The 14483-nt window shown below is 38.3% G+C and overlaps 1 protein-coding gene and 2 non-coding genes across 3 annotated transcripts in view; 1 reads left to right on the top strand and 2 right to left on the bottom strand.

Moving 5' to 3' along the window:
* Positions 1–14483, bottom strand: part of LOC148096365 (uncharacterized) — a 101115-nt gene that overhangs the window by 52328 nt on the left and 34304 nt on the right. Inside the window, exon 5 of the mRNA XM_087836395.1 lies at positions 12530–12584. Coding sequence (XP_087692521.1) covers positions 12530–12584 — 55 coding nt within the window. The remainder of the gene's footprint in view (positions 1–12529; positions 12585–14483) is intronic.
* On the bottom strand, positions 7813–7931 carry LOC148096373 (5S ribosomal RNA). The gene has a single exon (XR_015717308.1). It is a non-coding gene; the product is annotated as a 5S ribosomal RNA (ribosomal RNA).
* LOC148096374 (5S ribosomal RNA) lies at positions 8289–8407 on the top strand. Its single transcript, XR_015717309.1, has one exon. It is a non-coding gene; the product is annotated as a 5S ribosomal RNA (ribosomal RNA).

Consider the following 14483-nt stretch of genomic DNA (forward strand, 5'->3'; position numbering starts at 1 on the left):
TAAAAGCTGAAGCCCCCAAAGTGTTATTTGTTGCTCTGTGACACAAATGAGCTCCAACCAGCTCAGGTAGAATTTAAAAACAGCTGAGCTGCACTAGATCTGGTCTCTGCTCATCTTGACTCCTCGTTTGGTAAGATTGAACCTTTTTTTTGTATATTTAAAATCTTTTATAGACAACAGGCTTATTTTGAATAACTCAATCTCCTGCCACACTTATACTCACATTCACTATCCAGATATGGGCTTCAAAACATGCATCATCTGGGTTCTGTGACCATGCATATCGTGCAGAAGAAATGTGCATGCAGAGGCAGAGGACTATCTTTTTTTTTAAATTTATGCTCAAATAATGTTCAATTTTAATTCCCCTTTAGAGCATTTCATTTACTGAAGACATCTTCACCACCTGCTGTTCCAGACGACTGACTCGTGCCTGAACTCCTGCAGGTTAATCAACCAACCACTGATCAGTAAAGCAAAAAGTACGGTAAGTGTCCTCAGTTGGAAAAGTTTGCTTAAAAGTTTCATAACTTTCTAATATAAATAATTGTATTTAACAAGAATGTTGTCATGACTGAGTGCAATGACCGTTTCCCTCTGTAAGGTTCATTGTGTGGATGCAAGTAGAGAAGTTGCTTTTAGATACACCTCATGAACTCTTCAACTGAGAGTTAAAAAACCATCAAATTTATTTAAATGACTTTACATAAAAACTTCTGTCATATGGTAAATGGCCTGTATTTGTATAGCGCTTTTACTAGTCCCCCCTAGGGACCCCAAAGCACTTTACACACCCAGTCATCCACACACTGGTGGAGGCAGCTACAGTTGTAGCCACAGCTGCCCTGGGGCAGACTGACAGAAGCGAGGCTGCCATATTGCGCCATCGGCCCTTCTGGCCATCACCAGTAGGCGGTAGGTAAAGTGTCTTGCCCAAGGACACAACGACCGAGACTGTCCGAGCCGGGGCTCGAACCGGCAACCTTCCGATTACAAGGCGAACTCCCAACTCTTGAGAAACGATCGCCCCAAATGAACTGCTATGCAGGCATATTCAAATATTTCTACGATTATAAGGTCTTACCAGCAAACTCCACAATATTATTTGTGTCTTTGTGAAAAAAGTCAAGTTTAATCTTGTGAATGTAACTTTAAAAAAAAAAAAAAAATTAGGTAATGCAGCCCCTTCATAATGTCTACATGCTACCAAATGTTTGTAAATGAAAAAAAAGTAATACTTTTAAAAATTACACAATATTATTGTTCTACATGTCCTCCATGCCTCTCCTAAAAGTTTCAAAATATTTACTGAAGTAAAAATTAGACTGGTTTTGATATTGAATTTTTGGAAGCTGTTATATTGATATTGATTTTTTATTTTTATTTTATATTATTTTATTTTATCATTTAATGATTTTAAAAGTCATCATTAAAAGGAATAAGAAAGTAATGACATATGTTTTTAGTTAGTTTCATTTAAGTAAAGTGAAGTAAGTAAGTAAAACTTTATTTATGTAGCACCTTTCAAGATAAAAATCACAAAGTGCTTCACAGAAGCTAAAACCTAAAAATAAAAATCAACCAAAAGCAAGTTTAAAACTTTAATTATTATTTTTTAAATGATCCTTGGCGCATATTTTCCTTTCAGGCACTCTCCAATAACCTGAGGTCTTTACAGTGAGGACACACAAACATCAACCTGGAACATAACTGTATGAAAATATATGATCCGTATTCGTCTTAGCTTCATAGTTACACTGTTTAAAATAGAATATTAAACAAAACAGCGGTAATTACCTGTCCAGCAGAGATTCGCTAGCTCTTGTTTCATTTCAAGCTCAGTTAAATTCTTTCTTTCTGCTTTTCCTCATCAGCGATCTTCCGTCTTTCCTTTTCGACTTGCCTCTCAGTCCGCGCTTCCTGCTCAAGTAAGTCAGCCCCCTCCTCTGGCGCGCATGCTCTGCAGCGCATACCCGACAGGGTCTGCGCAGCACGTGCACCACAGGTGTGGAGAAGTACTGATTAGTGCTCCAGTTTCAAAATAATCGCTTCCAGAAAGCGAAACATGCTCCTTTTCAGACTAAAATATCAACGTTTCAAACAATATTCCAGGGTTTTTAGTTCGCCATTTATGAGGTTTAACAAGAAAATAAAAGACAAATCTGAATGTTTGAAAATGTTTTGGAAAAATTCTGTAAAGAATGGATCAGAAATACTAAAATTATCCTTTTACTTAAATTTAGTTGCTTTATTCATTTGTTACATAAGTTAAACAAACTTTTGTGGGTTTCTATATAAGTCAATAAAGAAACAACAAGTAATTAAAATGAAAAGTAAACAGACTGAGAGGTTCTGGGAGCGTGGAGTTCAGTTTGCAAATTTATCTAATGCAAAAAACATCTATGAATAAAATTTTGTTGGCCAGCAGCTTTTCAAAAGACAAAAAAGAAAAAACATGGTCATAAAAAGAAGCTATTATCTGGGGGGAAATAATCATTTGATCACTTGTTCACTTATATTAAATGATCAGTCTCTAATTTTTATTTTGATGTAATGAGACAGAATATCAACCAAAATTGAATAAAAAAATGTATTTGCTAAAATAAATGAATTGATTTATATTTCACTGAGTGAAGTAAGTATTTGATCTCAAACACAACTTAGTACTTGGTGGAGAAACCCTTATTTCCTAGCCCTGTGGTAATATGTTTCTTGTAGTTGGTCACTGGGTTTGCTCACATCTCAGGAGGGATTTTTTTCCACTCCTCCTTCCACAAACTCTCTAAATTCTTTCGATTTCTTTGCTGCTGTTTGGTAACTTTAAGCTTCAGCTCCCTCCACAGATTTTCTTCAGGACTGAGGTTTGGAGACTGCCTTAGCCCCACTCCATGTCCTTGTGCTTCTTCTTTAGCAACACCTTTGTTGAATCAGTGGTATGTTTTATGCCACTGTCATGCTGGACGACCCATCGTTGACACATCTTCAGTCTTCTGCTTGAGAGAAAGTGGTTCTTGTCCAAGATTTTGCAGTACATGGCTCCATCTACTGGCCGCCTCAATGTGGCGAAGTCGTCTTGTATCCTTGGCAGAAAAACAGCCCCACAGTATAATGTTTCTACTTCTGTGCTTGACAGTGGGGATGGTGTTCTGCGGGTTACACTCAGCATTTCTCTTCCTCCAAACACAGTGGGCTCAGTTCATGCCACAAAGTTTTTGATTTCAAATGACCACAGCATTTCCCCCCAAACCTTCTCTCAATCATTTAGATGTTTACTGGCAAACTTAAGACTGGCCTGTAGTTTTGGGCTGATCCAACACCTTTCTCATGATTATCCTCACCCCATGAGCCGAGATATTACATGGAGCTAGATAAGAGGTCTTTGGTCTTGACCATGACTTTTCTTGTCCCCGAGGTCCCTTGCCCGAGTAGACCTCAGTAACTGATCCTTTTACACTTCTTCAATCTTGCCCATGGTGGTGGAGATGGAGTTGGAATGGAAGAATTTGGTACTGTGGACAGGTGTGCTTTATACACATAATAAACTGAGATTGGGAGTATCTGTAATGGACTGATTGATTGATTGTAATCCAGTCTGTGGGAACCAGAACTCTTGTTGGGTTGTCGAGGATCAAAAACTTACTTCACTCAATTATATGCAAATCAGTGAAAAGAAATCATGTATTGTGTTTTTTTTTCTGTTGGTGTTCTTGTCTCTCTCCAGTAAAATAAAACATCCACAAAAATTAGAGACTGTTTATTTCTTTATAAGGGAACAAATTTACAAATTCAGCAGGGGATCAAATACTTACTTCTGCCACTACAGTGATGACGCTTTTGTTGCATTAATTTCTTGATCTGGAAAATGTTCCTGTTTTTCTCTCTCCAGGAAACAATGAGGATCATGTTTACCTGTTTGCTGCTTGTGCTGCCCTTTGTTACTGGACTCTCAAAACCAGCCAATCTTCAACCCAACCGAATTGAGAAGCGACTGAATGAAACAAATTATGAAAAGTTTAGACGACAGCATGTAGATGCCAAGATGAGCGTGAAAAAATGTGATACAGAAATGAAAAAAAAAGAAAATATATGCTGATCGAAACAAATGTAAGGCTGTTAACACATTCATCCTCAGTGATTACAAACAGGTCAAAGCCATTTGTAATGGTCAAGGAAGATATGATCAGAAGAATGGTACGACAAAGAGTGTAGCAAAGTTTCGCATTGTTAGATGTGACCTAAAGAACAATGGAGCCAGGAAACCCAAATGTCAGTATAAAGGCAAACTTCTCACTAACAGAATAGTTGTGGTCAAATGTGAAGGAAAGTTACCTGTGCACTATTATGGTGATGAAATGACCAATGCAACTATAGGAAAAATCCCCATGCGCTCTACTTCTGTACCCACAAATATACATTTCTGAGATAACAAAAGAGCAACATTTATCATCAGCTCTAACTAAACGTCGCTGGAAATGTCTTCTTCATTATAAGTTTTTATTTGAGTGTGTCTTAGCAATAAGTATATACATTTTTTAACATGTGATCAACCTCTATTTCTTCACACGTTACATGAAATAACATAAAACTATTATTTCCTTCTGATTAGGGAATTTTATATTCATCCCATCAATACCGACGTATTAATTGTACTGACTGTAGGATGCTGTGTAGAAATAATCTTTTAGATCCAGCTTGCTTCTAATAAAATATTTTTTATCTGATCACAGAATAAGCATATAATAAATGTCACTTTTTGGTGTTTGTTGGTTTTTATATATTTATTTTTTAACATTTGGAGCATCACCAGTTACAAGACTCACAAGCTGACAAGTTCTTATTCAGCGCCCTGTCTCTTGTTTCTTTTGTTTTTAATGTCATCCAATTTTTTTCTTTTCATTTTGGCATGCGATTCATTTCTAAGACTTTTCTAAATGTCCAAAAGACAAAAGTCTAAACGTCGTTGCCATAACGGAGGGGGCTTGAGCATTTGCCCCTTTCCTCTTGGACGTCCCAAGAGCCCTGATCTTGAGGCATGACTATTTTTTAATCTGTGTACATGTGCTGTCTGTGCCCCTCAACAATAACATTTAACTATTAATCCCAATTTTGCTAAATAAAAGGATCTGGCTTCCACTAGCAGTGTTGGGAAGGTTACTTTTAAAATGTATTCCATTACAGATTACAGAATACATGCCCCAAAATGTATTCTGTAACGTATTCCGTTACGTTACTCAATGAGAGTAACGTATTCTGAATACTTTGGATTACTTAATATATTATCATGCTGTTTACAACTACGTGAGTGTACTATTGCTGTGATTTATTACTGTTACTGAAGGTCCGCGGCTCCGAACCGTAGTAAAGGGACCTCTGGCTAATACGGTGGGTTCTGTGTCGGCTCGTAGCCGAAAACTAGCTTTACTTTGTTGTCTGGGGCAACTTTGCTAGCGAGAGACAGAGAGAGGCGTTGAAAGGCTGCTCCAACAGAACTTATTGTTTTTGGAGGAAAACACGAACACGGTGTACAGTCGAGTCTTAATAGCTTACTTACAACTGGGCTCGTCAGGCACTCTTCTTGGCTGCAGTGGTTATTATTATATTTACATGCTTCCAGCTCCCGTTTTTGCTCGATGACAGCTCGTACTTTTCCTTTTTCTCCCTGCCTCGCTCACAGACACATAACGGGTATGGCAGTCCATTCTCCCTGCAGCACGAACTACACTGCCCATGATGCTACATTCTTTAGAGCTATACCTGTAGCATTCTGCCTATTAGCTTAGCACAACAACAACAAAAAGGCCTCTCTCACCCAGGAAACACGCAGAGAGAGAGCGTCACCCTGTAACCATGGCAACATAACGCTGCCGCCTGGAACAACAGAACGTAGCTGTCAAACAAAACCCAAACAGTCCTGACCCGCCACAATATGAAACAGGAAAGTACCACCGTGTAATCCATTTATTTCAACAAAGTAACTGTATTCTGAATACCACCTTTTTAAACGGTAACTGTAACGGAATACAGTTACTCATATTTTGTATTTTAAATACGTAACAGCGGTACATGTATTCCGTTACTCCCCAACACTGTCCACTAGTCACATGATGCCCATTAACTAATTCTCGACTTTGACAGCAGAGGGCATTGGTTACGAGATCACAAAGAACATGCACATTTTTTGCCGCCTGGGTGGTGCGGAGCTGTAAGCGAAACACACAAAGTAATTGGGAGATGCAGACTGGTGCAACAAAAACCAGTAAGTAGGTGTAGAGCGTACACTGTAGTCTATAGCAGCGGTCCCCAACCCCCGGGCCACGGACCGGTACCAGGCCTTGAGTCGTTTGGTACTGGGTCAAGAGAGTTGAGGCTCATACCGCACAGAAAAAATAAATAACTTACATTATTTCCGTTTTATTTATTATCCGACTCTGAACAGTGTTTTATTTTGAAAAAGACTGAATTCTCCCAGTCTTGGGGTCTTTTGGAGTGTAATTTTTTCATAGTTAGATGTCTGGCTGACAACTGTATAAAACAAAAACCACTCACAATATTCGAAGCACATAGTGCACACTGTGGGAATTTACGACTGTGAGTAAATCCCCCCTAATATTGGTATGATCCGAGCTCAGGCACTGAGCGAGGGGGCGGGGCAGCTGCTGCCTACGAGTGCGCTGTTGGAGAAGCGCAGCCAGGCAAACAGGAGAACTGAAGTTGACCAGGTACTAAAGCAAATCATTCGTACTGTACAAATAATGTAAATATGACGGTGAATCACGAAAGATTGATATCAAACTGATCACTTGACCTATATTACGTTACTTGCTCTTCAAGTGAATCAACAAAAGGTGAAATGAAAAGCCGAACAACAACTATGCTGTTTCTTTAGAGTCTTAGCTTACATGTTTATTTCATATTTTCAGTTGTTTCCCTCCGCGGCTAAATAAATCGGTTTCAGTAATGCACAAGAATGGACATACGGGGCTTCTTTCAAAGAAAAAACTCTGGTAGATGTTATTTTATATATTATGCTTTGTATGTTGTTCAGTATATTTCTGTGCAAAACAAGAGGAATTTCACACAGCAGTATATTCACAGTTGAAACCAGATATTTACATACACTTTATGGAAAACACAATAACGTTTTTTTACTGTACAACATCAATTTAGAGTAAACTTGTTTGGTTTTGCATAAATAAATATTGAAATATCTTTTGAATTAGTTAAATGTCAGAATAAAGAGAGAGAGAGCTGTCTATTTTTATCACTTTCATCAAATGTAGGAGTACATATACACTAAGTTTATTGTTAATTAATAAGAAAACTGCAGACGTTTCCATTCTGAGCTGAAGAAGCTTCTGATAGATTAGTAGAGTCCATGTGAGTAAATTGGTGGCACAGCTGTGGATGCATATAAGGCAAAACACAGAGCCTGTTTCTTTGAAATGGGAAAATCAAGAGATATCAACCAAAACACCAGAAAAAGAATTGTGGAGCTCCATAAGTGTGGCTCAATTTTGAATACAATTTGGTGCCATTTGCAATTAAGAAATACAGACAATTTCTCTCTTTACTCTTAAAGTTAACAAATATGTTTTTTTATATTTATCAATCTAAAAAAAATAAACATTTAGTCTGATTTGATGTTACAATTAAAAAAGTGTTTGTGTTTTTAAAGAGTTTGTAAATATCTGGTTTCAACTGTATATTTGATGATGTTGGTGTTTGGCTTGATTGTCAGCACAAAGAGGGAGAGAGAGGCACAGAGAAGCACAAGCAGCAGCGCCCTCTGCAGTTTGTGTGTGGAAGTGCAAAAGCTTACAGCACCTGGTATTCCCAGGCGGTCTCCCATTCAAGTACTGACCAGGCCCGACCCTGCTTAGCTTCCGAGATCAGACGAGATCGGGCGTGTTCAGGGTGGTGTGGCCGTAAGCGAAATGATTGTTCAGAAACGACCTTTTTATACATGCTGTAGCGACACATACACGCTTACGTTTTTGTTTTCTATATTTAAGTTAAAATGTCCAAACGACAAAAATGTTTGACTTCCAAATCGACCTAACACACTGTGTGCTCTCTGTCACTTTAACACTGTGCTGTAATCAACGAACATGTCTTCTTATCGTGATGTTACCGCGGGAAAAGCATTTTTGCAGCTCAATGTTGAAGCTGCAGTTAATAACGAAGGTTTGCATGTTGTCGCTGTAACATATGAAGTTTAGCACAATAATAGATATCAAACTGTGTGACATTTGCCACCGATAAAAGGTATTTTTTACAGCTTTGCTTTCGCTTACGGCCATACCACCCTGAACACGCCCGATCTCGTCTGATCTCGGAAACTAAGCAGGGTCGGGCCTGGTCAGTACTTGGATGGGAGACCGCCTGGGAATACCAGGTGCTGTAAGCTTTTGCACTTCCACACACAAACTGCAGAGGGCGCTGCTGCTCCTGCTTGTGCTTAGAGGCAACAGAAGTTAACATTTATGGGTGATAAAATCCTTTTTCTATCTTTTTAACATGAGAATATCAGTTTTCCATCTTGTGTTCCAGAGTAATCGGACAAAAGACAAACGTAGAACAAGGAAAAAAGAGGCCAAGTGTCTCGCCTATAAAACAAAATTACTGTTTTCTGAATAGTCTCGCACAGATAAACATTTGCAGGGAATACCTTTTCCTTCAAAACAAACGTCACAGACTGTGTTTTTCTTTACTGATTGTATTTGAGTAGAAACTCAGATTAAAATGGCATCAGTGCTCATAAAATGATTTAAATGTAAAAGTAGGTGTAGTGGATCACTTTGCGTAGATCTAGATAAAAGTGCAGAAGACTACAGTGGTCATTGAGCAGCTGTTCCTATAATGTGAATCTGGGATAAAGGCACAGATTATTTGTTTGCCTTTGTTTCTTGGTTATTTCTTTCTTATCCAAATGGAAAAAGAGAGCATAAAAGTACTGTTTACAAGAAGCTTATCTATCTCATTGTGCCCACTATCATAAAATCTTGGTTGACTGAGCACTGAGCCATCTACCACTCAAAATTGAACCTGTGTGGGACAACAACAAAGTCCAGTATACTAAGTTTCAGTAATGTGCAGTTTTTTCTGTGGAAGATGTAAATCACAGTCAAATATTTTTCATACGAGGTGAAGGTTCTGCAGTGTTCTGTCAGTGCGCCCCAGGGCAGCTGTGGCTACAATGTAGCTTGCCATTACCAGTGTGTGAATGGGTGGATGACTGAATGTAGTGTAAAGCGCTTTGGGGTCCTTAGGGACTGAGTAAAGTGCTGTACAAATACAGGCCATTTACCATTTAACTCAACAAGCCCTATTAACTTCTTATCAGTGATCATGACAAGTGTTAGTTTCTCTTTGCAGCATAAAAAGGATTATCTTAAAAGCACTTGTTGGATTGACCAATATTTAGAACAACGGAAAGTCCAAGGAACTCACTGTAAACCATTTTAAGCTATTTTTATACACTTACAGATTTGTTTCAAACAATCGTTTGTAATTACAAGTTGCTTTAATGTGTTACCACTTTGCCAAGGACTGGAAGAAGACCAAAGAGTCCCCCTTAGATCAGAGGGAATTTGTTATTACTGTGAACTGAGAGGATCCCAACCACAAAAAAACAATTTCCTTCTGGAAAGAAAGCTTTATGGGCAGACTAGACTATGACTGAGCTATATGGCCACAATGACAACAGTATGTTTGGTGTATCAAAGGTGATCCTTTGAAATCTGAGAACACGGTGCCAGATGTTAAGCCTGGTGGTGGTAGGATCATGCTCCGGTGCAATGGATCAGTGGCACTGATCCATTGCACAAATTGATGGAATAATGAAGGAGGAGTTTACAATTCATAATTGAAACTGACCTTCAGAGATAGAAAACCTCTATATTCAATGTTACTCCAAATGTTCATCCTCGACTTATTAGTAAAAAACAAAAACAAATTCATTATATAATATGTTCTGATGACATTCATCAGAGGCTTGGTCAAGTAAATGAACATGACATTAAGAGCAGAAAACACTGCAAGAGAAGTAATTCAAAACATGACTTTCCGTGAAGCCGTGCTGTCACACTGTGGCTAGACTGAGGGTTTGTCAAACATCTGATGACACTGCATCACAGAATTATCATTAACCACTTTGCTCTTTTTATGACCACAACTCAGCACCTTATGAGTGTTTGCAGCTTGGTAATGCACCGTGTACCAAAACTGTGAACAACTGAATCTGTTCTGAGAGCAGAAGAAACTTCTACAATTGCAATAACTCTAGATGTTATCACACTAACTACACATGTTATAATATGGTGTTACAAAGTGTTACATTATATATAATGTAACACTTTGTGTCATGTAAAACTCTGAAATCAAGCCTATAAATGGCCGTTTTTGACTACTTTTGAGTTTAACTTTATATATTTCACTTTTAGAAACTGCTTATTTCGCCTTGTTTGGTGTCATTATTTTCAGCACACCAGCACAAATAAGAATATACAGTTATTATTTCAATTTGGCTGCGTTTTTGACACTCAAAAACCACAAACAAAAAAACATAAAAGGCTAGACTACACACTCCAAAAATGCCACAAATCTCAAAACTCGCTGTTGATGTCGCTGTTTGGCCTTCACTTTAACAACTTCTCCTTTTCCTCAGCAGCCATATAATTTTGTGATTGGCCATCATGCTGCATTTTCCCCCAATACGAAATGGAAATCACGTTTTACTAGCATTTTTTTTTTCGTTACATCCTTAGAAGATGCAGTTTTTACCGTTTCTTCCAGCACTAAAGGTGATTCTCAAAACTGGTATGTAGTTTGAAGTCTTTCTGACCCAAACTGAAACGAGACTCAGTGAGGGTTACTTCACACAGCTCATGTTGTTCAGAAAGCACTTTTAATGCTTCAATACAAATGAAGAAGATAAATAGCAGCCAGATGCTGCTAATCAACTGCACTTGATTCTTGGTTTACCAGCAAGTGTGAGCATTTCTATGAAAGCATAATTGGCAGTTAACACAGTGTCATAATTTTTCTAGAGATGGACGTCCTAGAAAATTCACCCCAGGGTCAAACTGTGCAATGTTCAGAAAAAGGTCAAAAATACAAGGTTACACCTCAGACTCTACAGGCCTGAGTTAGCATGTTAAGTCCATGACAGTACAATTTGAAAAAGTTTGAATAAGTGTGGCCCTTGAATAAGGGTTGCAAGGAGAAAGTCTCTTCTCTCTAAACAGAGCATGACGGCATGAATGCAAATTTGGTAGCAAAGTTGCAAAGCATACCAGCACGAACGCCTCATACCATCTGTCAGCACAGTGGTGAAGGGGGGATGACTTGAGCTTGTTTTGCAGCTACAGAACCTGGGCCCCTTGCACCATCAAATTTTCACTGAACTCCCTTGTATACTAAGTACTCTAGAGTCAAAAGTGAGTTTGGGTCAAGCAGCAGGGCAAAGATCCCAAGCACATCAGCAAAGCTGCAACAAAATGGCTAAAAAAAAAAGACAAGAATCAAGGTTTTGCAATGGCCCGGTCACGGTCCAGACCTCAACCTAAAATTCAGTGCTGGGAACTTGAGAGAGCTGTACATAAACAAATACCACAAACCTCAATGATCTGACAAAGCCATGTAAAGAAGAGTGAGTCAAATATCCTGACAGCCTTGTGACAGACTGATAGTCATACAGAAACAATTTGGTAACATTATTGCTGCTAAATGTAGCTCTATAAGTTACTAAATCAGTGTTCTTATTTTTTACTAGTACTCTATAGATTCCTCAGAAAACACTCTTTTCCACATGACTGTATGTTTGTTTGTTTTCTTCTGACTGTGCTATGAGGATTAAGTTAAGATTTTCTTAACAGTGCAGCAGCAGCTGGAGAATGCTGCTTGGTTAACAGGAAGTTCTAAAAGACCTGATCAAATGTCTTACTGGAAATATTTGGTAAGTTAAACAGCAAACAATATAAATGAGAATATTGTTGAGACAGCAAAAGTTGAACTGAAAGGTGGTTTATTGTGTTTATTCTGGCGGTTTTACTGCTTTATTTTTATTTGACTCTCACAAAAAGCTCTGCTGTACATCTGTGAAGACAAATATTTACACAAGAGAATTTTATACCTTATAGCTCACAAGTAAAACAGACATGATGTGTGAATACAGAGCAGAGGAAAAATTGGGGGGACCTGTGCCAAACAGTTAATTCTGTTCACCTGGACGTAGCGTTTTCAGCGGGAGAAGCGCTCCGTCACTCATCCTGCACTGAGTCAAATTTTGCTACATGATTGCTAAATGATTCCTGCAAACGTTCTGTGATGATTCAGAAAATATTGGTAAATGGGGATGACAGGAAGAACAGATCTGGAGACAAACTAAAGTGATTCCATGTCTCTTTTGAGTAAGCTTTGATGTTTGAACATATCCAATTAGAAGTTTCAGGGCTCTAATTGTGCTATGTGCTAAATGCTCATTTTTATGCAGCATTAATCTCATTGTTTTAATAGTGCTACATTTGACCTTGTCTCTGATTGGAGCACTCACAGGGATCATGTTGTGTGGAAGAAGAGTTCAGCTGAACAACACATGACATATTACACCGAGTTAACAAAAACTAAGCCAAATGCAGTTTTAAACAAAAAAAAAAAATCATTATTCTGGGTGTTTACCTAATTTTATTTTTAGACACATTTTATTTATTTATTTATTTAAAAGTAATATTTTACAGAAAAGTTTTACGGAAAAATGCCTCTTTATTCTCTTCTATTGTAAAGCCAGGTATGCACGACAACCTGCAGCTGCATGCTGTTGTGGTCATTGGTGTCACATTAGGTTCTGAACCACAAACAGAGAAGTTTCTTAGAACTGCTGGGCTAGTGATGTAGGTATTGATGCAAATGGCTGCTTAAGGTGGTGCCACAACAGTGTATACAAACTGAAGCTCCCAGAGCCAAATGTTATTTGTTCTTCTGTGAGTGAGGTGAACTATAACCTGCTCAGGTAGAATTTAATAACAGCGAGTCTGAACTGCACTTGACTTGATCTCTGCTCATCTCCAGGTTTCACTTCTCATTCAGTAAGAACTTGGTTTTTATATATTACATTTTTAAAGACAACAGACTTTTGCATACTTCCAAGAAAGAGGGTGAACTCACTCTCCTGCCACACTTATACTCACATTCACATACTCATCTCCAGATATTGGCTTCAAAACATGCTGGCATCATCTGGGTTCTGTGAGGATGCATATCATACATAAGTAATGCAAGTACTGCATGTCAGGATGGAGGCCTGTCTTTACTGATTTATGTTCAAATAAAGTTTAACTTTAATTCCACCTTCAGGGCATTTCAGTCACTGAAGTCATCTTCACCACCTGCTCTTCCAGACGACGGACTCGTGCCTGAACACCTGCAGTTAACCAACCAACCACTGATCAGTAAAGCAAAAAATGGTATATGTTCTCATTTGGAAAAATTCAAATTACAAGTTTTATAAATTTCTAATATAATAATTACATTTAGCAAAAATGTTGTCTCTTTGTGATCACATCTATTATCAATATCAGTGCTTACACAGCTGTGACATGTATGAAGATAATATTTTTTGTGACAGCTGTTACCTAACTGCATTCAGCCACCTATAATCCTGTGTATGGTTCAACTCTTGAACTACCAAAAAACTCACCAAGGTTATTTAAAAGGCTTATTCTCAGGAGGATTAATTTCCACTTGTTTACATAAACTTGTTTTCTTTTTTGCAACCAATTAAATAACAAAATGCAAAAATCATAACAATAAAATAACTTCCAAACATCCTATATCAAAACAGACCAACTGAAGTAGATGCGCACATCGTTTTCAAGAGTAGGTAGCGGGATCAAAGTGCAGATGGCATAACGGTGTCAATATTAGACTGAAGGGGGGCTTCACATTTTCAGACACGCTCCAGTAACCTGCAGTCTTTACAGTGAGGACACACAAACATTAACCCGACTGGAACATCACTGTATGAAAATATATGATCTGTATTTGTCTTAGCTTCAAACACTGTTTAAAATCAAATATTAAACCGAACAGCGGTAATTACCTGTTCTGCAGAGCTGTGTGTAGCCATCAGTTAGAAAAATCAACAGGTCCTGTTCCCCTGTGAAAAGTCGCTCTGCTGACTCTTCAAGCTCAGGTTAACTCTGTCTGCTTCTGTTGTCTGTTAACATAATATCTTTGACAAATTTCAGTCTGGCCTTCATAGAGCTCATTCTACTGAAACAGCCTTTCTTAGAGTTTCCAATGACATTCTGATGCAAAACGATGCAGGAAAGTGTTCTGTACTCCTAATGTTGGACCTCACGTCAGCCTTTGACACCGTTGACCATTACATTTTGCTTGAAAGGCTGAAATACTGGGTTGGTGTATCTGGGTCTGCCTTAGAGTGGTCCTCCTCGTATCTCTATGAACGATACTTTTCTGTGGCG

This window comes from Neolamprologus brichardi, chromosome 23 (genome assembly GCF_056152115.1).
Source record: "Neolamprologus brichardi isolate AB-2024 chromosome 23, ASM5615211v1, whole genome shotgun sequence".
NCBI classification, from domain to species: domain Eukaryota; kingdom Metazoa; phylum Chordata; class Actinopteri; order Cichliformes; family Cichlidae; genus Neolamprologus; species Neolamprologus brichardi.